Genomic DNA, 26,031 nt, shown 5'->3' with positions numbered 1-26,031 from the left:
ATAGGTGCCCACATGACAAGAAAGACCACCAAAATTGGCAGATTGAGAGAGTTCCATCTGAGGTGCCAAGTATTCAATATGCAAAACAAATTAATAGCTGTACCTCAAGGTCAGCATCTGAGGTATACTCGAGGCACCATATGGAAAACCTTGCACTATTAGTAGTTGTACTAAATTCATATGATGACCTTAACAGATGACCTTAACATCTTGCAGCACTTCTTTGCCAACCTGAGTGTCATGAACTGGATGGGGAGTGGGGCGTGACTTGCATGCTTTCTTGAATTTGTTTTACTAGTATGGCATGTGTAATCTCTACATATAGATAACCTTAAGATATATTCAGCCGTATTGTTCTTATGTCTGCATAAATTGTGATATTTGATATAAAAATAGTAGGCATCTGTCTCACAAGACAACAGAATTATGCTGAGACATCAGCTACATCTTTATATTATAGTCACTGTTTCAGTGAGGCAGTGATTAACTTAAGTGGCCCTTATCTAGCCATGCTTTGAAGAGCAGTAATGGCTTAGAATGAGCATCTGACCTGAGTTGTTCATTGTCTGCCTTGAATTTACATTGTAAAAGTAACCCCTGGATATCCAAATTATCGGTGGATAGGCGACAGTATTGTTGATTAGCAAATCTCCATGTCTGAAAGGATGCACATATGCTCCTTGTCCAAATTAGACCAAGAAAGATTTCAGCTCTAAGAAATATGCTTCTTTGAGGGAGGCAGGAAGCACAGGTACATGTGCACCCCCTGAGAGCACGAATGCACCCCCTGACCGGCCATGCTTGCTGCTTAGGTGATAGGTGGGGGGGGGCAGGTGGGGGTGCCGGTGCTCCCCCTGCAAGCACTGGCCAGGAAGTGGGAGTGCCGTGGTGCTCCCAGAAGTGGCCACAGTCACTTTAGGAAGCTGGAATTGGGCCCCCTCCCCAGTCAGCGAGGTTGGTCATTGGGGGGGGGCACAGCCCCCCTCGACTTAGGCGGCACCAGTCGCCCATGGCAGGAAGTGACAGGCAGAGGTTTGGTCCCCCAAGAATCAAAGAGGTGCCATATGTGAATAACCAGATAAGTAACTGTACTTAAGCCTGACTTGAGAATATGGTTTTGTCTTCAGCCCTCCCAGGTACAGGGAGGGCTGTGGTCCCTCAGCCAGAGAGGCTGAGTAGAGCAAGCTGAGGAAATGGAGAGGTTCTCACAGATCAGAGACCTTATGCTGGTTCTTATTTTTTTTGTTTGGTTTTTAATAATAAATCCTTCAAATCTTTTTATCCACCTATTGTTAACTGTGATTCCAGGGCATTTGACCTCATGGGTTTGCCTATTTTACAGAAAGGGAGATCTATCTTTTCATAGATTTCATAGATTTTCATAGACATTAGGGCTGGAAGGGATCTCGGGAGATCATCAAGTCCAGCCCCCTGCCCAAAGGGCAGGAAGTCAGCTGGGGTCATAGGATCCCAGCAAGATAAGCATCCAATTTACTCCTGAAGGTGTTCAATGTAGGTGCTTGAACCACCTCCGCTGGCAGACTGTTCCAGACCTTGGGGGCTTGGACAGTAAAGAAATTCTTCCTTATGTCCAGCCTGAAACGGTCTTGCAGGAGTTTGCGACCGTTCAACCTCGTCATCCCTTGGGGCGCTCTGGTGAACAGACGTTCCCCCAGATGCTGGTGGTCACCCCTGATAAACTTATAGGTGGCCATCAGATCACCCCTGAGCCTATGCTTTTCCAGGCTAAAGAGTCCCATGTCTCTCAGCCTGTCATCGTAAGATCTGTTTTCCTGACCTCTGATCATGCGCGTGGCTCTCCTCTGGACTCTCTCAAGCTTCTCCACATCCTTTTTGAATTGTGGAGCCCAAAACTGGAGCAGTACTCCAGCTGTGGCCTCACCAAGGCCGAGTACAAGGGGAGAATGACGTCCCGGGATTTGCTCGAGAAGCATCTATGGATGCATGCCAGCATTTTGGTCACTTTCCTAGCCGCAGCATCGCATTGCAGGCTCATGTTCATCTTGTGGTCAATGATGACCCCCAAGTCTTTTTCTTCTGTAGTGCTAACCAACGTAGCACTGCCGAGCCTATAAGGGTGCTGCAGGTTTTTCCTCCCAAGGTGGAGAACCTTGCATTTATCGGTGTTAAACACCATGAGGTTCTCGTCTGCCCATTTGCTGAGCTTGTCCAGGTCAGCCTGGATCCCCCGCCTATCTTCTGGCATGGATGCTTTGCCCCAAAGTTTGTTTTTTCTGCACTTATGAAGAGACAAGGGTCCTTTCTGTGACCCTTCTAGCTTGTAAAATCCTCTCTGCTAACAGCTGACAAGGTCTGAATGAGACAGGTGAGACTGAGACACCACAGAAACTGGCATCTGGCACACCTCAGCTGGTCCTTAGTGGTCAATCAGCAGACAATGGTTTGGGGAAGAAACACCCCAGAAGTGCCTCTCAGAGGCACACCCAGGGCTGGAGTGCATTACACTGAAGAAGCTCAATTCAGCACACCAAGAAGCATTTCAGAGGTTCATTTCTGACATCCTCCAGTCAAGCTACCTCCTACAGGTCTCCGCTTGTAAAGTTGGTTTACTTCTTAGAATTTTCTTTCAGAAGTCTTACAAAGATCTCCAGCCTTACCCACAGTTCCCCTAAGACTATTTAACACTGAACAGTAAAAGGAATTTAACTGAGAGGTTAGGTCAACATCAAAGCCGAAGAAATATCCTCTAAGCAAAGCCTTTCTGTTTCTTTGGATCACGGAATAGAATTCTGCTTTAACAGTTGCCTGAGACAGACATCTTTCATGTAATCTTTATTTAGCTAAAGCATTTCAAAAAGCCTAATCTAGTGGAGGCCAACAGTTTGGTAGGCATGCCACAAGGTAAGCTCTGTGCCTTCCTTGAATGCCACTCCACTTGCCTTCCCCCTGCCTGATCTGCTGCTGCATTCCCTGCTCCCTCCCCAATCTGCTGCATACCACACACAGAGGCTGCAGTGCCATGGGTTGGCTGACCTGGTCTAGTCACTCAATGGCCCAAGTGCTGAAAACCCCGTCGAAGAAGCCCATCTCACATGAACATACTACACCTTTCCCAGTTCCAACTGCTTCCCTGGAGAAAATTTTTGGGTAAAACTGAATAGATATATTGGGATGATTTATTTTTGAAAAAAACTATCACTCCAACATGCTAACAGACTGTAAGCAGTGAACACTATGGGAATAATTCTACAAATGGGGAACAGAAAAAATCTGAAAGCAGAGATATAGTGTCCTACATATCTACACAACATATATACCAACTTGCATTGATATTCATTCAGTTTATCTTTCACTGTAATTTTAAACTGATGAACTTGACACTTAATGTTTTAAATAGGGATTTGCAACAAATATATCACTCTTGCATATCTTTTTGACAATCTTCATTCAATATACAAGCATTTGTTTGCATTGAGGGTGAGGAAGGATGGGGACTAAGAAATTATGATTATGTGTAAATCTATCTTTTTTTAGGCATCTTTGCCACAAGTGGTTTAGATGTGAGCCTTTCTGCTGTATGCTTTTGACTTTCTTCCTTCAATCAAAAAATGTGGGGACAACAAAGCCAAATTTTAAATATTGAGGAATGGAACTTGCAGGATAACAACCATATTGTGGCTCATACAAATGAACTAGGAACACATCATTTCTAATCAAACATTACATATATGTGTGTATGTATGCTGAACAGGTAATATTTAAACAAATGATAGACTCTTTACCACCACATAATTTAAGGGCCTCTTAAGCTACTGTCTTATTAAACAGAATCTCTGCTTGCATGTGGTTAACAGACTCTCTTAATTCATAGTCTGTAGGCATAACCTTCCATCGCAGTTTGTAAAGTCAGCAAACAGCTTTTGACCTGGTTTCCTTTCTTTGTTGGAGGTAAACGTTACAGTAACATGATACAGCACCAACATTTTTTTAAAACAGAATCCAAGGTCAGGTGGCTGTCACCCCAGGTCAGACAAAAGTGACCCAAGTGATGCTTGACCACCAAGGAAGAAAACTGAAGGGTTAAACATTCAAGTTACATAAACTGTGGCAGGAGGGATTTTACTGCTTTTTCACTGCTTTCACAAGGGAAGTCAAATATTTTTGGTAAGATACTTAACTTCTTACATGCTTCAGTCAGAACATGTTACTTATGTTTTTTCTATAGAAACTGGTTCACTAGTAGTAGTACCCACCCAAATTGGCAGTTTGTCTTCAATTCATCTTAGTTCTTTGTCTGTTGGCTGAACTCTTAACCCGTGTAGTCATTCACAGAACAAAACAATCCACCCAAATCTCTATCTTGTAGCTGCTACAGGAGGAACACTTTGTAACAAAGATACCAAGAAATGAAGGCCACCAAGAGAGACAGGAAGAAACACACCTGATCCATGTTTTCTAGCTTCTGTAACAAGTAATTTAGGTTACTTTGATTATTATGAAGTTGCCACATCCATACAAACAGCATGAAAACCACTTTCATGAAAAGTGAACCAAATTTTCACATGCACAGCTAGAATCTTTTCAGGTAACACATAAAATATATCTACCCTTTATTAAAACGAATCCTTCCTTTAACAATTGATTAGTTTGCCAACAGTACAGAATCTGTGCCATTAACTTGTCTGTAGTCTTACACCGTGTCTTTAGAACAATGGCTCTCAACCAGGGTGATGGTACAAATGTCACTGCTCTGTAGTCAGGTACAATTGTTTTATAAGCTTTGTGAACAGCCAGACTAGAAAGGGCTCTGACATGAGCATGTGCTCCTGCTTACATTAGGGTTGTCTGTTAAGCCTAAAGCAGGCAGGGGTGCCCAGTTCTGCCACAGCCCTTCCTGGCCCAATCTGGAAACAGAGGCATACAAGGCAGGTGAAACCACCCTACATGCCCGCGTTTCCAGGAGGAGTATTGGGAGGGGAGGGGGCAGAGCTGGACTAGGAAGGGCTGCAAGAAGAGCGAGCACTTCTCTCTGCTTTTGATATATCAGATGCAGACAAAAGCATGTGCTCATGCCACAGCCCTTCCCACTCTTGTTGTACTGTGCATGAGGCATATGGGCTAGTTCCATCTGACTGCAGCAGCATCTCAGTTGAGAAGCACTGAGGCAAGCTGAGGCAGCACAACACTGGTTCTCAACCAAGGCAATGCCAAATTTTAAAAAAGTTATGGAGGGGTTCTCTGAATCCAAAAGGGCTGAGAACCACTGGTTTAGAAGGCAGAAAAACAGACTCAATTCTAAGTCCAGCTAGAACCACTCCTCTCAAGAACCATCTGGCTGTTCAAGTGCACACATTCCAAGTGAATTAACAATACCAGTACTAGTGCATACAGGAAGGAATTACTCCAAATGCCTAACATGCCTGTGAAACTTTCCAGCCTGGTGAGGACTACTGACAATGTTCAGAATATAAGGCAATGAGAATCATAGGATCATAGAAAGCTAGGGTTGGAAGGGATCTCAGGAGGTCATCTAGTCTAACCCCCAGCTCAAAGTGGAACCATCCCCACCTAGATCATCCCAGCCAAGGATTTGTCTAGCTGGGTTTTGAAAATCCTCAAGAATGGAGCTTCCTACCACTTCTCTAGGTAACCTATTCCAGCAAGTTACTACCCTCCTAGTGAGAAAATCTTTCCTAATATCTAACCTAAACTTCCCTTGCTGCAACTTGAGACCTTGTTCTGTCATCTGCCACCACTGAGATCAGTCTAGGTCCATCCTCTTTGGAACCCCCTCCTCCCCACTTCAGGGAGTTGAAGACTGCTATTAAATTCTCCCTCAGTCTTTTCTTCACTAGACTACATAAACCCAGTTAACTCAGTCTTTTCTCATAAGTCATGCCCTTACCATTTTTGATGCCCCCTCCTGGACTCTCTCCAATTTGCCCACATCCTTTCTGTAGTGGGGGGGGGGCCCAAAACTGAACACAATACTCCAGATGTGGCCTCACCAGTGCTGAATAGAGGGGAACAATCACTTCCCTTGACCTACTGGCAACACACCTACCAATGCAGCCCAGTATGCCATTAGTCTTCCTGGGAACAAGGGCACTCTGTTGAATCATATTCATCTTTTTTTCCACTGCAACCCCTGAGTTCTTTTCTTCAGAGCTGCTGCCCAGCCAGTCAGCCCCCAAGGCCGTACTGTTGCATGGAATTATTCCGTCCTAAGTGCAGAACTTTGCACTTGTCCTTGTTGAACCTCATAAGATTTCTTTTGGCTCAATCCTCCAATTTATCTAAGTCACTCATGTGCAGAAAAGCACTTTCTGGTCCCAGCAACTGACTGATTTACAGTTAAACATGATGATTGACATCCCTTGCTATTTCACTCTTTCTAATATAAGTACAAATGATATCCTTAGTTAAGTGTGAGCTACTGAACAGGTTCCCTAAAATGTTGTCTGTGGACAGCAATTTTGCTCCATGGAGACCTGGCTGACTATATTGGGTTATTTCTTCTTCTGTATTTTCAAAAGCTAACATTGAGTTTTGATAGCCAAAAGGTGACATGGGATCGTGAATGGCAAAGTTGGTTTGCTTGATCATGAATGAGAGCACAGGTAGTCAATGAAGATCTTTAGTTTATTCTATGATTAAAAAGTCCCTGGACACTCCAGAGGTAGGGTTTAGAACAGGAGACAGAGCTGAGATTCCTCCTGCGTTATTACTGAGAAGAAAAATGAAAATTTTTGGTTTCTACTGATCTTGTACATTTCTGAAAATATCCTGACATTAAAATATACATAATAATGAACTGTCCCAGAGCCCAAAATTCTAACAACTCCGAAGCCTCTTAATGAACTGGTAACTGTGCGCATCTACACAAGACACTAACTGTAAAGTAGCCTAACACTGCACAGTACCATGCTGGGCAAAAACTGTACTAATATGTTACTGCTGTGAGTCTGCAGTACTACACAGTAGTACAGGCAGTCCTCGACTTACAACGTTTTCAGTTACAACTTTTTGTGCTTACGTTTATAAATTGACACCCTGTTTCAACTTTATAACGTCAGTTTCGACTTTACAACACTTGATCGGATGCAATGCCATGCCAACGAACAAGTTATCTGCGTTGCTCATCTCCCTGGACAACATCTGTCCAAACTTCCTTGGACACTTTCTTTAAGAAAGCAGACAAGACTCCAGAAAAACTTGCAGCCAAGACTCCCGAGAAGACTCCAGTCAAGAACCCTTCAAAAAGTCCAATCAAGAGCCTTTCAAAAAGTCCAGCAAAGTCACCTCAAAGAAGTACTTCCAGATTGATATAATTTACAATATAAATACATTAATATTACTCATCTATAATTGATCAAGAACAAAATTCTGAGGTATTTTTGGTGAAAATAGGGTATCAGGCCTTGGTTTAGGAACCAATCCCCCATTTCTAACGTTGTTTCTTGTGAGAAAATTGGTTCCAACTTACAATGTTTCGACTTACGATGCGGTTTTCAAGAACCAATTGTGTTGTAAGTCCAAGGACTGCCTGTACTAAACTATCCAAGTACTAAACGTAATGCGCCATAACTACAGTGCATTAAAGAAGGTGCAGACATGGCCACTATGACTGGGCTTGACCCTGGGATCAAGGACAGTAAAGAGAGACTTCATAATAGTATAACCACCTACTAAAAATAAGAAGCAATATGCTATTAAAAGTACAGTATGGCAGGTTGTTTGGAAACCAGGCTGTTTCTAGTTAAGCCTAGTGCATATATTTACACAAGAGCTACTAAAGGGCTCTACTATTATTTATGCACTCAGATAATCAGACCCTATGAAAAACATGTCCTGCAAGAATATGAACAAACAACTCTGGATTCCATTCCCATCAGTGTCCACACAATTCAGGGTATTGTAAGAAACTGAACACCCCCTCCCTCCCCTCGTCCCCATAGAACCAAGACTCATGTCACTTATCCAGAAAGAACAGCCTGTTTCTAGTGTAAGAACCAAGGAAGTGTTACTAGCAACTACAAAACAACAACATCAGTACAATGTGAGTCCAGCAAAAAAGCTTTCATATGCACAGCTTTTTATAGATTCCTTACATTTGGATTCTATTTTTCTTCAGTCTCAAAAAACAAATCTGTGAGAGGCAACACAAATAGCCAGTGTTGACAAGAGTCTGAATTTTACTTACATGTGCTGTGAAGCATTTGGATAGAGCTCTGAGAATTGTGGTGCAGAATCTTCAGGGCCATGGGGGGCAGCATGGCTGATAACCATCATTATGGGCCTATGAGGATATATTCTCTTAGACATTTTGAAATAATTAATGCTCTCGTTAGTGATTAAGTCTGTGAAGTAGTCCTGTAACATACATTTAAGACAAAATAAACGTTATATAGTACATAATCAACCAGATCACATTCTATTTACATTTTAACTGATTGGCTTTCTTGCATATGTACTGGCCTCTAGCTGCTTTACTACTCCATCCAGGAAGAACACAGACGATTTGCAGATGCTTCTTCAGCCTGATGAAGGGTATTTGTACCAGAAAGCTTGCAAAGAAGAATTTTTCCAACTAACTGAATTGGTCTAATAACAGATATTGGATTTACCCAAAGAACCTTATCTGCCTATTAAGTCATTGTATTCCAAGTTATCACTAGAGCTTAGATCAGGAAGTAAAAACATACCTTTGAAGAGACATGTGAGCCTGAAGGACATAGGAGAAACCAAGCTCTAATGACTTTTTTAAAGTAGGCACAATATAAGATGGGAGTGCATTTTGCAAAAATCTCTTATCCAGAAAATAACAGGTTCTATTAACTATGATCACCAAAGTTGACCACAGAACATTTTGTAACATACTAGCAGGAGATAACATACACATATAGATTTCTCAAATTTGGTTGATGAAACTCTTGACAAAACATGACTCCAAACTATAGAAAACTATGCACATTTAATATGGCCTCATATTTACTCCTGAAGGCTTTGTGTGTGTTTTTTAAAATATAAATTTGCATCTGTGCGACATGGGAGCAATCTACAACACTCAACATATTGCAAAAATACAGTTGTCTAGGAAAAACTTTAACAAAGAAATTGCAAACATATATATAGGGAGGAGCTGAATTCCTGCAGGCTCAGGTTCTTTTAATTGTACAACTTAAAGGAGTGCAGCTGGTGAGGCTAAGGTGGTGAGCTGCTAATAAACTGGCTTAACCCACAGCCAAGGTGGCAAGTAGAAGCCTACAGGGAAAAAGGAGGAAATGGAATGAAGAAAAAAAGATGAACACTTAAATTAAACCACCTGCCACCACTAAGCATTCATCATTGGCCTGGAGGTTTAGTGTGAGCTTCAGTGAGAAACTGCTGAGACAATGTTTGTAATTTCAAACACTTCCAGGCATGACTAATCACATGTTGTGGATTCAAGGCCCTGAACAGCTGCAAAATCAGTGCCTGAGGGACAGGGCCTGTGACGCATGTCAGTGTTAGGATAAGCCAACCAGCTGGGACCTTCTCACTCAGAACCCCGTCCCCTCCGCTCCCCCCAACACAGTAGCCTTAAATTAAATGTTCATGCTCCTGTAACAATATGATGGAGGCAGTGTTACTTAATTTACAAAAACAGTGAAAATTTGGTGTCCCTTCAGAGTACCAGAGTTCATACCAATTTTTGGTATGAAATAGACCCAGATTAGAACACTGCCTGGATAAGTGCCTTTCCAAAGCATTCATTTCCCTCTTGTTTCCATATACATTGTTCACTCTTGCTATGGACACAGGGCGCATAAAGAATTCACAACTAAACAATAATTCTTTATTTTCTACTTTATGTTCTATGTAATCAGTAACATGTAATTTCTGTGGGTGGGTAAATCAGAAACTGCTATTGTGAGCTTCCAATAAAATCTCATTACATGGGTCAGAAACCACAGCTGCAACATCTGTATTATCTTCGGTGAGCTACACACTGAGGAAATTCCAATTCATTTTATGTAGGCTGGAAACTTTAGGATTTGTAGTACTAAACATTTATAAGAAATTTCACTGTAGTGGGCTGGTCACCTTGGCATATCCTCCAGATTTTGTCATGAGTGCAAACAAAGACTGAAGTTTTCCAAACCCTTCTTTTTTTTTTTTTTAACTTAGCATATCTGGAGCCTGACACCACAGCCACATTTTTTTACACTGTATAATGGAAACAGCAACAGTTAAGCTTTCCTTCTGAGAGTAAAAACTATTGTCTTAACAGCTACTCTATAGTCTTAACTTTGAGTTCAGTAGAACAAGGCCAAAATTTTCTTCAGAAAGGTCGTTTATTTATTTATTTATTTATACAGAGCCACCCATTTCTACCTAAGGGTTAGAAATCAACCAACTAAATTATAGACCTGTTTTAACTTTTTGGCCATTCCACAGTAGGACAAAAGACTGACCTTAAATGCACCATAAGAAAACATATTGGGTCCTATTATTAATTAATAAAGAGAAAAATATTTTTAAATAGATGAAGTCATTTATTGATACATTGATACTGTGTAATGTGTCTGGGAAATACCTTTGCGTAATCAAATCCATGCTTCTCTTTGTTGCCATTCCGACAAATGGTGTAATTATAGAAGCGAGAGTTCTTGACTAATCCAACCCACTCTCTCCACCCAGGAGGAATGTAGCTGCCATTGTATTCATTGAGGTATTTCCCAAAAAAAGCTGTGAGGGGAAAGAAGGCACACACATCAGGCTTTACAAAACTAATTTTCTAGTTGGATGCAAATGCATAAATATGTGAATAAAGTGGTTTTTTTATTATAGATAACAATATATGGATTAGTATACATCAAAAAGCTGCTTTCACCTAAAAATCTGCTTTCTAAATTCAGTTTGAGGGGGTTTTAACAAATGCATAATTTTAACATCTGCTTTTTATTGTTCATATTATTGTTCATTCATTTGTGTTTGTTTTTATTATTATAAAAGTGGTGTTTAGCAGATCTGGTTTATACCAGTTATCTTTATTTGGGGTTTCGTCTAACACAGCAACTTCTGGAGTCATGTGATTATAGCTACGAACAGATATTCTGAGAGAGAAAGCAGCACCAATGTTCAATCTTCAGCTGCCCTTTCTGCCCAGCCTCTGTACCTTCCCAAGGCTGGCATGATCCAGGTGTGGGGAAGGCGAGAAAAGCAGTGTGCCTACTTCACTCCTCCTGATCCCCAGGGAGTGTGGTAGCAAGGACAGACTCCCCATGCCTTCCCTTGACCAGGGTCTAGAGAACAGGCACGGAGAAACTTCCTCCACTCCACTCCCAGTCTCTGGGAACAGAGAGAAGTGAGCATTGGCACAAGTTTGGCAGTGCCTAGCTTGGGGAAGAGGCAGGGAGCAGTGGATATGCTGCTCCCTGCCACTTGGCTCCCAGTGCCCAACAGCTGAGTAGCAGGGGCCATGCAACAAAGCTTCTTACACTGAGAACTCCAGTATGAGAAGCAGGTGGGGAGCAGCTGGTGGCAACTCCTTCCCTCCCCTCCTGGTCTACAGGAAGGGCAGGAACAGCAGCCCTCTGCACCTTCTCCAGAGTGGTGACCCCAGTCTTTTCCCAAGCTCCACTCCTTCTGGTCCCCAAGCCAAGTTAAGCCAGGGGAAAGCATGCAAACATTCAGTCTCCCAGGAGAAACTCTCTTGGGAAAGATTTAACTCTGGTTGTTCCTGGGTTATTTTTCTCCCAGAGCAGCCATTTTTACTCCAGGAGGAAAAAAAAATTGAACATTTCCTGCCATCAGGGAACACTGTGAATTCCCTGGCAGCATTTCCAGTTCCATTTCATATACCCCAAACTCTGTTTCCTACTAATAATTGGAAGCAGCATAACAGCTCCTTAATTTACATCAAAACAAAAAGCACATGTGGGCAGGGATGTTAAAAATTCACATTCTGTAAGAATGGGCTTGGAAAGTCTCCACTGGGAAAAGTGTTGAAATGTCTTCAGTTTAACTTTAGTAAAAGCAACATTAATGTGGTATGATCAGGCTATGTATCTGCCAAGTGTCAGTCAGCTGGCATGATGGTCACACATTTGCTGCGGATGCCACTCTCATGCCAACCAGAACACCACTCATAAGCAGGGATCCTGGTTTTCCCTGATCAAAAATAATTGCAAATTCTCTGATAAAAACAAAAAAACCCCCATGATTAAAATTAAAGGCCCCTGGGTATCAGGATGTGGGGCCGGCTCCCTGCTGCTGTGCATACTCCCAGGGGTCGGGGGGACCCATGCCCCTCAGATCTGTGCATGGTGCGGAGGCTGCACACTGCCTGCTGCAGGCTCAGATCCCTGTCCTGCTGCCCTCCCCCAGGTGCTCTGCAGCCCAGCAGGTGCAACCCGGTGCTGTAGAGCATAGTGGAGCCATGTAGGAAAGCTGCTTGCCATTGTGAGCTCTGAGCTGCTCTGGTGATGCATGCTCTGGTGATGCATTCTCTGCCCATGTGGCAGCAGTGGAGGTGGCAGGGGAGGCTCCTTGAAATTTATCGTATTTTACAAGTTATAAGCTTTGTAAAACTTCAATATATATGATCACTGGACGCTTGCTAGAGTTTTGTAGCTTAATTCCTCCAAGAATCTGTTAGCATTTAGTATGTTCCAGCCAAGGCTTCAGCAGAATCTTCCCTTAAACTTGCAGTTATCTGCTGTTTCAGGCCATATGCGGTTCCAGTACTGGCAGCTACCTGACCTGAATACTGAGGGGACAAGAATGAGGGCAGGGAAGTAGGATGGACATAGGAAGGAAGAGGAACAGAGGCATAGCAGTGCGGATCTACATCTGCAGCAATGCCAGCTCTAGCCATCCCAATTGTGACAGTGCAACCAGCTGCAACTGCAGCAATAGCTGCTTTTGTGCTCCCACACAAAGGCAGCACCTGGGGCTGCTGCCCGAGTCACCCCCATCAGTTAAGTTACTGAAAAGGAGACTTGAGGCTGGCAGGGACATACTGTACAATTTAAGGACAAATTAAGACTACATAGGCAAACTTAATTTTGGCATTTCCACTTGTAAGTGCCTGATTTTGCAACCGTAATCATGCTTTTTTAATATAAGATTTCGTATAATTTTAGGCATAAGGGATGAGGGGATCAGAACATCAGCAGCCTTGATAACAGATTGAGCTTGTCAATTTATGGCCTCATACAGACATTCAATTTCTCCTGGGAGATTTGCTGCTCTCACAAGAGAAACCATGAGTGCGTTCAGCTTCATGGTAAAAATGGTTCCTCCAGAAGAAAAATAACCTGGGAACAACCAGGGTTAAATCACTGCCAGGAGAGTTTCTCATGGGAGAGTGAATATTTATACAAGCTGTGGCTTCTCTTAGAAGATAACATTATCCTCATCATTCCTCCTCCCTTCCCCACATTAGGGAGACTCACTGCTGCTCCATGAAGGAGAGGAACACCCCCCAACACACCCCTCCACAATTCTCACATTGTACTTCAGCAAAACACAGGATGACCATGGGAAGTCTGCACCAGCCAATGAAGGCTGCCTTATGGACTGCTGCCATCTGTCACCAAGCAGACTGAGGAAGTCTGCAGAGTGTGCTGAGATGTGCACAGCCTCCCCCATCCCCCACCTGCCCACACTACAAGCTCTCCACTGTTCAGGGCCTCAGCATTAGAATGTCAGTACCAGGAGAACAAATCTGGGAGAATTCTCCTAGATTATTTAAATGTATGTATGTAGCCTACATTAACCAAGTGCAGTTTACTGGTCAAAAGCTCAGGAGGACAAGAATAATTAGATATATTTGTCTTTTTACTGAAACCAAGAGTTCAGAGGTTTCTCCACTGACATTCCTGAACACTACTGAATGTAGGAGAAGACAAGACAATGCTCAAGCACAACAGCAACAGCCAGGACCTGCTTCTCTGCCCATGAACAACATTACAGACCTTACAGTGCCCATTTGTGGGGCAAAACTCTGGTCACTGAGTGGACACTGAGGGTGTTTTGTGTATGTTTTCAAAACCAAAGGATTGTAAATAACTAAAATAATGTGTGTGCTACAGGTCTGCCCAGGAACTGGCATGGGAATGTGTGAACCTTATCCCTGGCTTTTCATATATTTGGCTTAGAAAATCAACCCACATCCTTGACTTGGCTGTAGTTTTAAGCTTTCTGAGTTGCCCAAGTCTGAGTACTGACTAGACTACAGTCTCAGGCGAGGCACGTATTTAGAATCAACCGAGCACAGCAATGGGGTTTAGGAAGTCATTTCTGTTTGTAATTAATAAAATAGAGATTACACCTCAATGGGTAAAAAGGCTCATTAAAAAGTAATACCATTTCAGTAGACATCTTTTCTTTATTGTCAGTAATAGCCCCCACAGGGATATCAGCAAAGATAAATGCAGATTTTTGCATTTTAATAAGACAGGTTTTATCCGCATTCTGGCAGTTTTGCTAACTGTTCCCAGGACACATTGTTATTTTTTAATCACATGTACAGTAGCTTAGTACATCAGAATAACTGTAGCCTTTGTGACTATGTTCAATTAAGTTTATGCAAACAACAACACATGGCATAGTGAGCACTTATGCTGGATATTTATGTGCCCTGGGAGTGTTTTTGTCACTAAAACATATAAGTATCTAGAGAAATGCAGGTATCTGGTAAAAAGCATTTCTTAAAGCTTGCTCTTTTTTTTGTTATCTCTCCCCCTAACAATTAACTAATGATCCCCAACCTGGACGGGAGAACAAAATAGCGAGAATAAGATATTGCAAGCATGGAAATTTGATTCAAAATACTTGTGGATTATACGGGGAAGATTTTCATTTAATAAGATTTAACTTTGTGCAGTACTCAACACATATTTTCATTCTCTTAATATCAAATGTTTTGACTGAATTTCTAAAGCATTAAACAAGAGAATTACCCATTACTTCTAACTGCATCAATAGATGCCACATACCTGAACTGTATGTCTAATGAAGAAACACCATATTCTTCCCATAGATCAAAGAATATATGCTGCATAGTATGCTCTCATTACTCATTAAAGTTTGTGGGAACATTTCTGATTTTAAACAAAACAAAATCCCTAAAAAGACATGATACAGTAAGGTTTTACTCATCACGACCCAGACAACGGCTCCAAGTAGACAGCCCACTTCCTTTAACAAGATGAACTATGAGGAAACCACTTACTGGAGTTGCAAAGAACTGTTTATATGACATTTCAGTGCTGACACAATGATTTAACATTTTTGGGGACAGAGCCCAACAAAACCAAAAGCCCGGTATGATTCCAGTAAATGTCTCCGTGCTTTCTTCCTATTTTCTCAAAAATATTTACAAAACTGAAAAGTTTTTTTGTTTCCCCAAGTTGTATGCTACTTGGCAACATTAAAGCACTTCTTTCAAATTACAAATATCCATCAGTTAAGGTTCCTAGTATACCAATCCATTTGGAAACTGAGGCCCACAATAGTTAACCTTCAGCTTCCCCAAAGTCATACAGAAAGGTTAAGGCACTGCCAGAAACAATGCTCAGATTTCCTAGTTCCCAGCCCTGTAACTTAACCACAAGACTATTTTCTTATGAAAAGTTCAGGTTTTCTATTTTCACAGCTTTGTGGGTATTTCTCAGTAGCCCTCATTATAACCATAAAAAGAATGTACAGTTTAACAACTCAGCAGTTGCAAAGGGCATTATTCTATAATGTGATTTACTTACTGTCCTAGAGGATCCTTTTTTACTTATATACAAAGAAATCCTTTATTATTAGGCAACTTTGTAATGTTTGCTATTATTAAGACTGTCTGATATATCTAATTATAAGACACTGTTTTTGGTTGCTTATAACCAAATACTTAAATGTTATACTTAAATTGTTTGGTCTAAAATCAATTAGCTTGGGAGACTGTTGCAGGCCCATTCTTTTGCTGTTGGAAACTTTCCTCTAAAATGGTACACTTGGGTACAATGCTAGTGGAAAACATGTTGTTTATGCCCTATGAAACAAAATCTGGCAAGCTGTTGTTTAAAAACCCTCAAGATTTCATGCTTTGGAGTAGGGACTTGAAATTTGTCAAGTGTGGGTTTTCTATCAGGTAGAGATTTTGCTATCTCTAAAAATGTGCCCATGTTGGCCAGGGTATAAGCTTTTGTGATGGGCTAGCCAGAGGTGGCTTGGCCCAGGGGTTTTGAAAAGATAAAAAATGATTTGGGTGGGGAGGTTCCTTTTCCCTGCCAATCAGGCCCCTGGAAAGGGGGAAGGCTTGCCTCCCTCACCCAGGGGCCAGGTAGAGAAACTGGACCTGAGCGAAGACTTAACTCTCATGTCCCTCTATTAGTCCCACCTACCACCTGGAGTGGGATAAAAGGGGCAGTGGACTTGGCTCGAGGAGAGACTGATGAGGGACAAAGAAGAGGGGCACTGAAGAGTTGGTAAGAGCTGACCAGTGGGGATGGAGAAGTTGCCTCAGAAAAGTCCTGAAGCCAGTGGAGAGTTCGAGCTGAAAGCAGCAGCTCAGCTCGGTGGCAGTGGCATGTGGGGGAGGCATGCTCAGTGTGCCGGCAGCAGCTCAGGCACCTGACCCCAGGCAGGGAGGCCAGGAGCTCGGCACGCAGGTGGCATGCAGTGGGGACCAAGAGCCTACCACTGAGCTATTCAAACTTGGGCTGCCACCCACAGCTAGAGGCTCTAAGTGCCTCCAGGGCTATTGACTACCACACCGGAGGTCAGAGTTCAATTCCCTAGCCAAGGCATTTCAGTGTAAGTTGAGGTGAAGGGGGAAAATCCCCACTGGGGAAGTGGGTTCTTTATCTCATTCACCCCCACCCCTCTGGGGTGCCTATGTCTCATCTTGTCAATCGAATGAGTTTGTCTAAACATTGTTAAGGTCAGCTGTTCCCCCTGGGTATGGCATGTTCTTGATGTGTCATAGGTTCCCCTAATATCACACATGATGCATTCCCTGAAACTCTTTTCTGTACTCACCATGCTCAAGCTAAAAATAAACAGCAATTCAGCTTTGGACTATGTTTGATCCTGCTCTGGGAAGCCAGACTGAAGACCAGAAACTTGTCTCTCTCATCGTCTCAGTGATCTATTTGTTGTGCCTACATAACAAGGGTGTGTGGGTAGGGGGGCTAAGGGAGTGGGGAGGGAAAGCAGTTTGATTCAAGTATAGAATATATAATATATAAAGGTATGAACATGAGGAAGAGGACAAAAGTAGTGGATTGGGGAAGGAAATTTGGAAGAGGGGGAGTAGAATTGGGACTAGAAGATGTAATGAAGGAAGGATTGGGAAACTGACAGAGCAGAAAACAGAAAACAGGACAGGTTAAGGAAACTGGCTGTGAACGCCAGGAGGACAGAGATTGGGACTGGTTAGTCAAAGAAAGTAAGAAAGAAGTGATTTTTGATAAAGAGCCTTTCTTGTTTGATAAAGAGAAAGGGAGATTTGTACCAGTTATCAGTGGGTGCACGGGGTGAGGATCAAGGGCTTACTGAACACTAAGGGAAAGAGGATAACTGGAGTAACAGGGGAAATAAGAATAGCTAGTCAAGGAGACTTGGAATAGGAGAAGGGATTCAAGGATAAAGGCATGAGACAGACATAGGCAGACAAGGTTCTTTGGGTAGATGTAATATCTTTTATTAGACTAACTAAATAGTTAGAAAAGACAGCCATTACATTTGTAGTGGGACGAACTGTCATGGGTGTAGTGATCACCAGGTTCAGTAAACACAGGCATACATGAATGAAGAGAACTAAACAATTAACTTTACTGTGGAGCAGTAGGCAACTTCTGCAGACACTTGGTCTCACTTTCACTAACCTAACTAAGGGACCATCTCCCAATTCTCAACTTCTGTAGTCTTCAAAGTAAGAGTGTCCCTAAATCACAATTTCTATCATTACAGTGGGGTTTGAATTGGATCTAAAATATAATAGATGCAAGCAGACATGCCACTTCCAAACAATTCTCAGTAGGCACATCAACATGAGATGTGTTACTGAGCATTAGCCTAATTTACTGCACAGTACAGGTGAGCATCTACACATGTGCACCCTTACTGTGCAGTAAATTCTCTTAATGGCCAAAAAGAGCACACATGGCAGCATACCTTGTAATGGATCAGTCTCTGGAGGTTCTTGAGGAATTTTGAGTGTGGAAGAAAGTGGCAACTGCCCTTGTACAAGAAGTGCCTGGTCACTTTCCCTTTTAGACAGTTCATCAGTTGTGTTAATAGCTTTAAGAACACCAAATGGAGCTTTGCTGCTTCCCTGTCTTAGTGATCTCGGTCACCCAGCACTAGGAGTTCCTGACCCGCTATGCCAGTCAAGGCAGAGAGTAGGGCTCTGTGAGTCCAATTTGGCTTGAATTTTATGTTAAGCAAGGAGTCTGGGACTGGGATGAAAAGCCAGCTACTGCCTGGGTGAACAGAATGGGACTGGGAATAGGAAGCAGGAGTAAAGAAGGGACAGAATTCAGAAAGGCTGGAGGGACAGAATAGGAGGGCACATACAAGTGGGAATGTGCATTTCCCTAGGGACAAATAGCAGCAGCACAATGTGTGCCATCATTACTTGTCCCCAGGGAGCACCTGTGTTGCATGCAATCTGATGTACATCAAGTTGCCCCAGGTAGGGTAGGGGAGGCTGGGCCCCGAAACTGTGCTGGCCTGAGGAGCCTTACGTGAGGTCCTGAGGGCCTCTGGGAGCTGCAGCCATGGCAATCCTGCAGCAGGGAGCCTGGCCAGCAGCTGGAATGTGGCTCCAGCCAACCAGGCTCTAGTTTTTGGGTAGTGCGCACTGCCACTACATGCGCTGCCCTGTTTTTTTTTAGGTGCAGGTTTTTTGACCCCAGAATCTCCTGGGGTCAAAAAACCAGCCATACTGCAAATTAGCAGCACAGGGAATGTCTGCACATGTAGTAAGTGCAATGTGCAGTGCCACAGACAGGTCTGCTGTGCCACATACTGCATGTCTGTGCTAGTCTAGATATGTCCAGAGGGGCCAAACCTGGCATAATGAGTAGAAGAATGAATGTTTACGGTAGTGCGCACACCTTCAGAGCCTCAGGTAAATCTCTCTGTTCCCCTGCTATCAGCATATACACCTGAAAGTTAGTGGGAAAATACCAATTCCTCCTCTAGTTGTGCTCTACAAAGATGCCAGACAACCTATTACTCCTACTAATTACTTCATCAGCTCAAGCAGTAGAGTTCTAGGGTGATGACCCATGTGGATACAACTACAGAACCACTCGATGGAATTTATTTTAGTTTGTAGCATTTTTTAATATAAAAAAATACAAAAAAAATGTGATTATTTGCTGTATCATAATGCATGTGACTAAGAGGGTTGAATAAAGGTTACAATAGAAATGTTAATTTTGGCATTGCCTAATTTGAGTGCTTTGTCTTAATAATATTGATAATATTTCTTAAATGTAATTTTTTATTATACGTACAGCTACCTATAAATGGATACTACAGTGAGTAAGGGTAACATAATAATATAAAATATAATGTTTCTAGTTTTGTTTTGAGTATTTTACTATATGAATTCAAATATTTGAAACTGAAATGGGCTCTGATTGCTCACATATAGTTCTCTAAAAACATCAACTCCATGCACAATGGCAAGCAAAAATGTAAACAGGATACTTGGCATCATTAAGAAGAAAATTAAAAATAAAATGGAAAAGTTTGCATCTAGAATACTGTGTGCAGTCTTAGTTACTGCATCCTCCCAAAAATGTAATAGAACAGGGCTATACAACTGGTAACCTGAAAGCAGCACCTGTCCTGCCAGGGGTTAAAACAGGGGTGGGGAATTATTTTGAGCAGAGAGCTGCTTACGCAGTTTTGCCAAGCTGTCGAGGGCTGCATGCGTAGTCCCGCCCCTTGACAGGTACCCCACCCCCTGGTCACCATCTTGGGACCAATGTCCCAATATCTTGGGACCAATGTCCCAGGGCCAGTGCCGGTGGGACACAGGCTGGCAGGGGTCTGTTGAGCTGAGCTGGGCTGCATCAGCAGGGAGAGAGGGGAGCTGACTTGGCTCCATAGAGCCCCTGCTGGCTGGAACTCCGTAGTCCTGCTGCCTTGGTCTGGGCCCCACTGGTGCTGGAGCTGGTACTGGCGCTGGGACACTGGTGTGGGCCCTGTGGACCCACTTACTCCCAGTACCCCCAAGCTCTGCAGTACGGGCAGGGGGCAGCATGCAGCCCAGACCCCCTGCTCCCCAGCAGGGAATGAATTGGTGCTGAGTGCGGGGAAAAGCGGCTCCTCGCCCGCCTCATGGCCAGCACTCCCTGCTGCAGCCACTTGCAGCCCACACCCTCCCCTTACCTGAGGTTCCAGTGCAGTGCAGTCACATGGTCCCTGCTGGGGTTTCTGGCTGGGTGGGTGGGGCCGGGCAGGCCATGTTGTTGTGGGAGCCCACTGGGCTTCCCCTGGGTCCTACTACCACTGGTTTCTGTCATTTTTGACAGGAACCAAGGACAGATAAATATATTAATTTTCAAAAATGTTTAGGGGTCTCGCGGGCCAGATAGCATGGCCTTGTGCTGTATTTTGCCCACCCCTGGTGTAGGCCCATCAGAAAACTACAAGCCCCACTCCATTGTTAAAGGTACTATCAAAGACACAATGCTAATTTAGGTCAGTGATCACCAGCCAGTCGATCTCAATCAACTAGTCGATCATGGAGCCTCTGACAGTCGATCTCAGTCTGTCAGAGGCTCCACGATTGGGAGAAGCAGGATGCATGTGGCTAGGCTGGGCTGATCCACACTCCCTACCACTCAATCTGGGATGGTTGAGTGGCGGCAGAGCCTGGGCGGCTTATCCAGGAGGCAGAGGGGCAGGGTGGGGTGGGATGGGGTGGGGCAGGGTGCTCTTTACTTACAAAAAGTGATCTTCACCATAAAAATGTTGGAGACCACTGAGCTAGATGGACCATTGATCTGTCCCATTATGGCACTTTCATTCTTATGGTATTAATTCTGTTCCATGAACAGATAAGAATTACAATTAGTTTCGCCAGAAACACTAAAATGCATGAATCTAAAATATTTTGATCAGCTTATACTTGTGAGCATTGAATACAAAATTGGACATCAAGTCTTCCCAAAGTCAATCATATAAAAAAAAGTCTAAGTGATTCTTTTGGTGATTTTATTCAATACAAAAGTAAGGGCAATATCCATCCCTAGAACTGGAATGTAAAACTTACTGGAACATAAAACTTATCTGTTTTGTTCATGGTGCTTGAGCCAGACAGATTTTAGCTCCCTTTCTCATAGCTGTGTTGACTATGCAGGGCTACAAGGAGCCAACACTGATATACAGCAACATTAAACAGGTACAACTCAGAGTATATATAGAAATCAAATCCGATGGGTAAAGGGTACCAGTTTTACAATTCCTTTTCAAACTAAACTGCACTTTAATGAAACTTTAACTGCTGAAAATGTAAAATCCTACAGAATAAAAATAAAATACTATTAAAAGCAGCAGTGACATTTGCTAAATATCTGCTATGCTTATATTATGGTTCTCTCAAATTATCTACTGCCTAGTTACACTTGCTACTAATAAACAGTACCTTTTTCAAGTGCCATTCTCTACCTTCTGAAAGGCAGAGCTATACTGGTGTTTATTCTCCCAGAAGGGTGGAGAGGAAGCAAAGAATATTGTGGGATGTTGGGGGTCTGGGAGACACTCTGTAGAGGTTTTCTATTATTACAAGGGTAAATATAGTGCTAAAATTTAATGTACATACATAGTCTTAAGTTATATCAGGGTATATAGAGACTTATATTTCTCATATATTTCTTGTGGTGAAAATCAGGATAGAGTTTTTGGGAGCTCAGGACAAGTTAAGAATATATTTAGAGAACTAGAGAGCAGATATCAGAGAAAAGAGAGGCTTTAGCCTCCATGTTTGGAGACTGGGACATGGAAAATGGTGAAATACAGTTGTGTAAAAACAACAGCAATACTACAGCTGATGAAAGAACAGGAAAGCAACAGACCAATGGGAAAGCATTAAACAAAATCAAGAAATCCTATACATAAAATACAAGGATCTAAATACATTGAAGAAATTCTTTTGACATCAGACACCACACAGCTAAAAGATTTTAAAGTTTTTTTGCCTGATTTTCTCTAAAGGTTTATTTTTTCAGAATATACTATTCACCCCATCTAAACAGATGGATTTGATAACGTAAAAACAAATATGTTATTCCTCTTCATTTCTCTATAGTTTCATCTCCCCACATACCTCACACACTGTCCCCTGCCATTTCTCACTGTTAACAATTTTTGTTTTAATATCCACAAGTTCCTATGTTTTTTAAAATCAGGAATCTGTATTGCTTCTGGTTCATGGCTGCATTAGTTTTCAGATCATTTAAAAGTGTTATTGGATAATATGAAATCTTTAATTTTTTTATTTAATTAAAAGTCAGAATGATTCTGAACACGGATTTCCCCAATTCTGCACAGCACAGTTCCTGGCTATTATTGAACAGTGGTGTATTATATGCACTGTCTGAGGTCCCTGCGCAATGTAGCATCCTCTCCTATATTAGTAGATAAATGGAGCAGATTAAAAAAAAGGCAAATTTCATTTTGTATTATGACATTTTCCCTCCCAATAAACTATGACAGCAATTCATAGCTGTACATTTCAGACCCCAGCCCTCCAATTAACAGTATATAAATGGATGACACACTTGTACAGGGCCCCAGTGATTTCAATGGGGCTCCATTCCAGGATAGCAGTCTGCCCCTGAGGCTATCATTTGAAGGATTAGGCACAGAGTTAAGATTGGAGTAGATTAAAGAAAGACAATGATTTATGAATGTTGATGATTTATCAATATGTGAAGACCTGGGAATATTTGAGGACCTGGGAATTAAAGGCAGTATATAAGCAGAAGAGTGTAGATTTCCTACTAACTTGAACCTGTGCAGGGCTTCTCATAATTTTCTAATAAAGTAACAGTATCCTTGCACAATGGTGAAGATACTTTAAAGCCTGATTTTAATTAAGCTGTCAACTATAAGTTTAACTGAGGGACAATTAGAAGGGAGCCCTTGTCTGAAAAGACAACGGACTGGAGTGAACTCTGAGGCTGATGGTCCATCCCAATGCAGATACTTGTAGAGGCAAACAGTGTATGCTTCTGGAAGTATTTCACTTATTTCATGTTGTTCTTAACTCCTCTGAGACAGTTCCCACCTAAAACCTCATTTTCCTGACAATTTCCTAAAACTAATGGCCATGTGGTGCTTGGTCTCTGTGGGACTTTCCTCTCATTTTTCTTTTGCACTATTCTTCTTTGACACTTCCCATGGCTCAGCTGATATACAAGTCATCTAGAGAGGGAGCAGGCCCAGAAAAAATCCACTACTACAATAAAATTAACATAGCAGGTTCCAGTACATTAGTAGGTGTTGGCTTTACAAAACCCTATGTTAGGAAGAGAGTAAATGCTCTAACATACTTGACAACTTCTAGGTGGATGTGAGAAAGACTTGGAATACAAACCTGATTGGGAACACCAATCCAACAATCTGGAAATATTTCTAATTACACTGGAAACTGAAATCAGCATTACAGAGTAAAGACCAAAGAGTCTGATCCTACCACCCTTACTCATAAATAGTATTTTACTCCACCAATAATCCTACTGAAATCATCAATATACTCAGAGTAAAGTAAGATTCGGGATGACTGACAGTGCCAAGATTGAGCCCCAAGAAAATAAGTGCTTGTTTTGTTTTGTGGTTTAAACATGATTCAGTCATTCTGAAGGCTTGTGAGAGACTGTTGTGCAGAGGCAGATCATTTTAGGATACAGCTGAATTAAAATCATTGGTCCAAGCAGACAGCATGGAGACATACATCCATTACACATTTTCAAAGCAGTCTGTTCCCATGCCTTACACACTGATGGAGACAAACTTGTTTGCCACCAAACTTTGTAAAGAACCCAGCTGGCACTAGGACTTGTGCCTCTTTGGTTCTGTAAAGAAGAGTTTTTGCAGTCAAACGATACTACTGGATAATCTGCATCCTGATGACCTTGTACAGCCTTTATACCTTTGCAAAAGAGTCAGACTGGAGCCTAAAGTGTGTACAGGCTTATTCTTAAGGGGATAAGTGAAACATATATGAACTGGAGGCTTTACGTCAAGCTGAAGCTCAGCCGAAGGGAATGAGAAGAGTTCTTTGTAGATAGAGAAGGGATCTCTTGACCACAGAAAACCACCAGGAATTTACAAGAAAACTACCAGCTTATGATGCTGTTCAGCAGAACAATCTTGCTTAAATACATAGTTCAGTTTCAGAAAATGCAAATGAATATCGCCCCAAATTAAAAGCATATTATAGTCTTTACCTTGTTTCATTCCCTCTGTAGGTACTTCATTCCTCTGAGGTCTTTGGCACTATTTCCCTAACATCTTTTTCTATATATGTTAGTGACTTCTCCACAAGCAGGCCATAATACTAACCACAGTCACAGCCAGGGCTGTCAGCTGAACACCACAATGCCATGAAAATGTATTTCTCAGTCCTCAGGTGCAACTGTTCCACAGTCTATTCCCTACTTGAGACATCCAGACATGAAAATATGCTGGTCACTGTAAGTACATTTCCTTATGTAGTATGTTGGTGGTAAGGCTAGGCAAGCCATCACAAATAAGTAGTGCCACACTCCAACCTGACACATTTTCCCTGCCATAATATTGACACAAATCTTTGCTCTTTAAACCTAATCCAAGACCACATTTGCATCATTTTAGGCAGAAATTTAAAACCGATTACTGAATACACCCCTAATATCCACCATCTTTTTGTTTTTAATAAAAATCTACTGTACACTGGATTTGTTTCTTACCTGTCCTATACCCAGTGTTGTTGAGATACACTGCAAAGGTACGTGGTTCATGTGTTGCCTGCCAGGAAGGAGAAGAGCAGTTTTCATTGTTGGTATATATGTTGTGATTGTGAACATATTTCCCTGTTAGCATGGAGGATCGAGATGGGCAGCACATTGGGGTGGTTACAAAGGCATTGATGAAAGTGGCCCCTCCATTTTCCATGATCCTTCTAGTTTTGTTCATCACCTGCAAGGACCCTGAAATAAAAAATAACTGATTATGATACAAATAAATATACAATTAAATATGTTACCCTGTTACCCGATTTCTTAAAAATATATAAAGGTCAAATTAATTGCCTTCAGTCACTGGCTTTGGCCACCCTGTAACTTGGCTGGCTCTAATTTTAAGTGAATGGTAAACAGTTTATATCATGAGCTCAAAAATATTTTTTCAGAAGTCTAAGAAGTCTGAGTTAGTTTTCTTTCTTGCTTAATCATGAAGCAAAAGTTTAGATTAACCTAATTATTTAAGGTTAAGATGTTAGACATATATGAAATTCACAGACCAGTGGGCCTTTGACTGTTACTGTAGAAAAACTATTAGTTACCTAGGGCAGGGGTTGGCAACATATGGCCCATACAGCCACTAGATCTGAGCTGTAGAGCCTGAGAAGTTTGCCTATGCCCACTTGCCAGCACTAAGAAGCAAAGAGCAGTGCCAGGGCCAGGCAATTTCCAGCTGTACCCTTACCACTGTTGTTCTTCCCCCTATGTACAGCCTCCCCCTGGCTGTGGCACATGTGCAGCTTCAAGGCCTTTCAATAATAGGGGAGCATTACATTTCCATAGCAAGTCAGAAACAGCAATTAATTATACATTTATTATCAGTTAATAGGCAAAGCATTAAATTATTTTTCAAAAGACACTAAGAGATAAAATTCAATGACAATAACCCTTTGAATGAACTTTGTCTCTGTGCAGATAGGGGGCATATGGGTCTCTCTCAATATCTAAGTGCTAATTCAGAGTCATCTTTGGCATAGAGGATGAAGCTGCATGATAATTTTTGTTAATAGTCCCACACCTCAAAAATTACAACAAAATGTTTTGT

The 26,031-nt window shown here is 42.1% G+C and overlaps 1 protein-coding gene across 12 annotated transcripts in view; it reads right to left on the bottom strand.

Moving 5' to 3' along the window:
- SULF1 (sulfatase 1) overlaps window positions 1-26,031 on the bottom strand; it is a 171,920-nt gene that overhangs the window by 53,247 nt on the left and 92,642 nt on the right. For all 12 annotated transcript variants that reach the window (XM_090040136.1, XM_090040124.1, XM_090040132.1 and 9 more), the window contains 3 exons: window positions 24,936-25,175; window positions 10,562-10,713; window positions 8,186-8,355 (listed from right to left, as the gene is read on the bottom strand). In XM_090040136.1, coding sequence (XP_089896262.1) covers window positions 8,186-8,355; window positions 10,562-10,713; window positions 24,936-25,175 — 562 coding nt within the window. The remainder of the gene's footprint in view (window positions 1-8,185; window positions 8,356-10,561; window positions 10,714-24,935; window positions 25,176-26,031) is intronic.

Source organism: Crocodylus siamensis, chromosome 3 (assembly GCF_052110815.1).
Source record: "Crocodylus siamensis isolate JL-2025a chromosome 3, ASM5211081v1, whole genome shotgun sequence".
In the NCBI taxonomy this organism is placed as follows: domain Eukaryota; kingdom Metazoa; phylum Chordata; order Crocodylia; family Crocodylidae; genus Crocodylus; species Crocodylus siamensis.
This window is presented reverse-complemented; position numbering and strand designations above follow the sequence as displayed.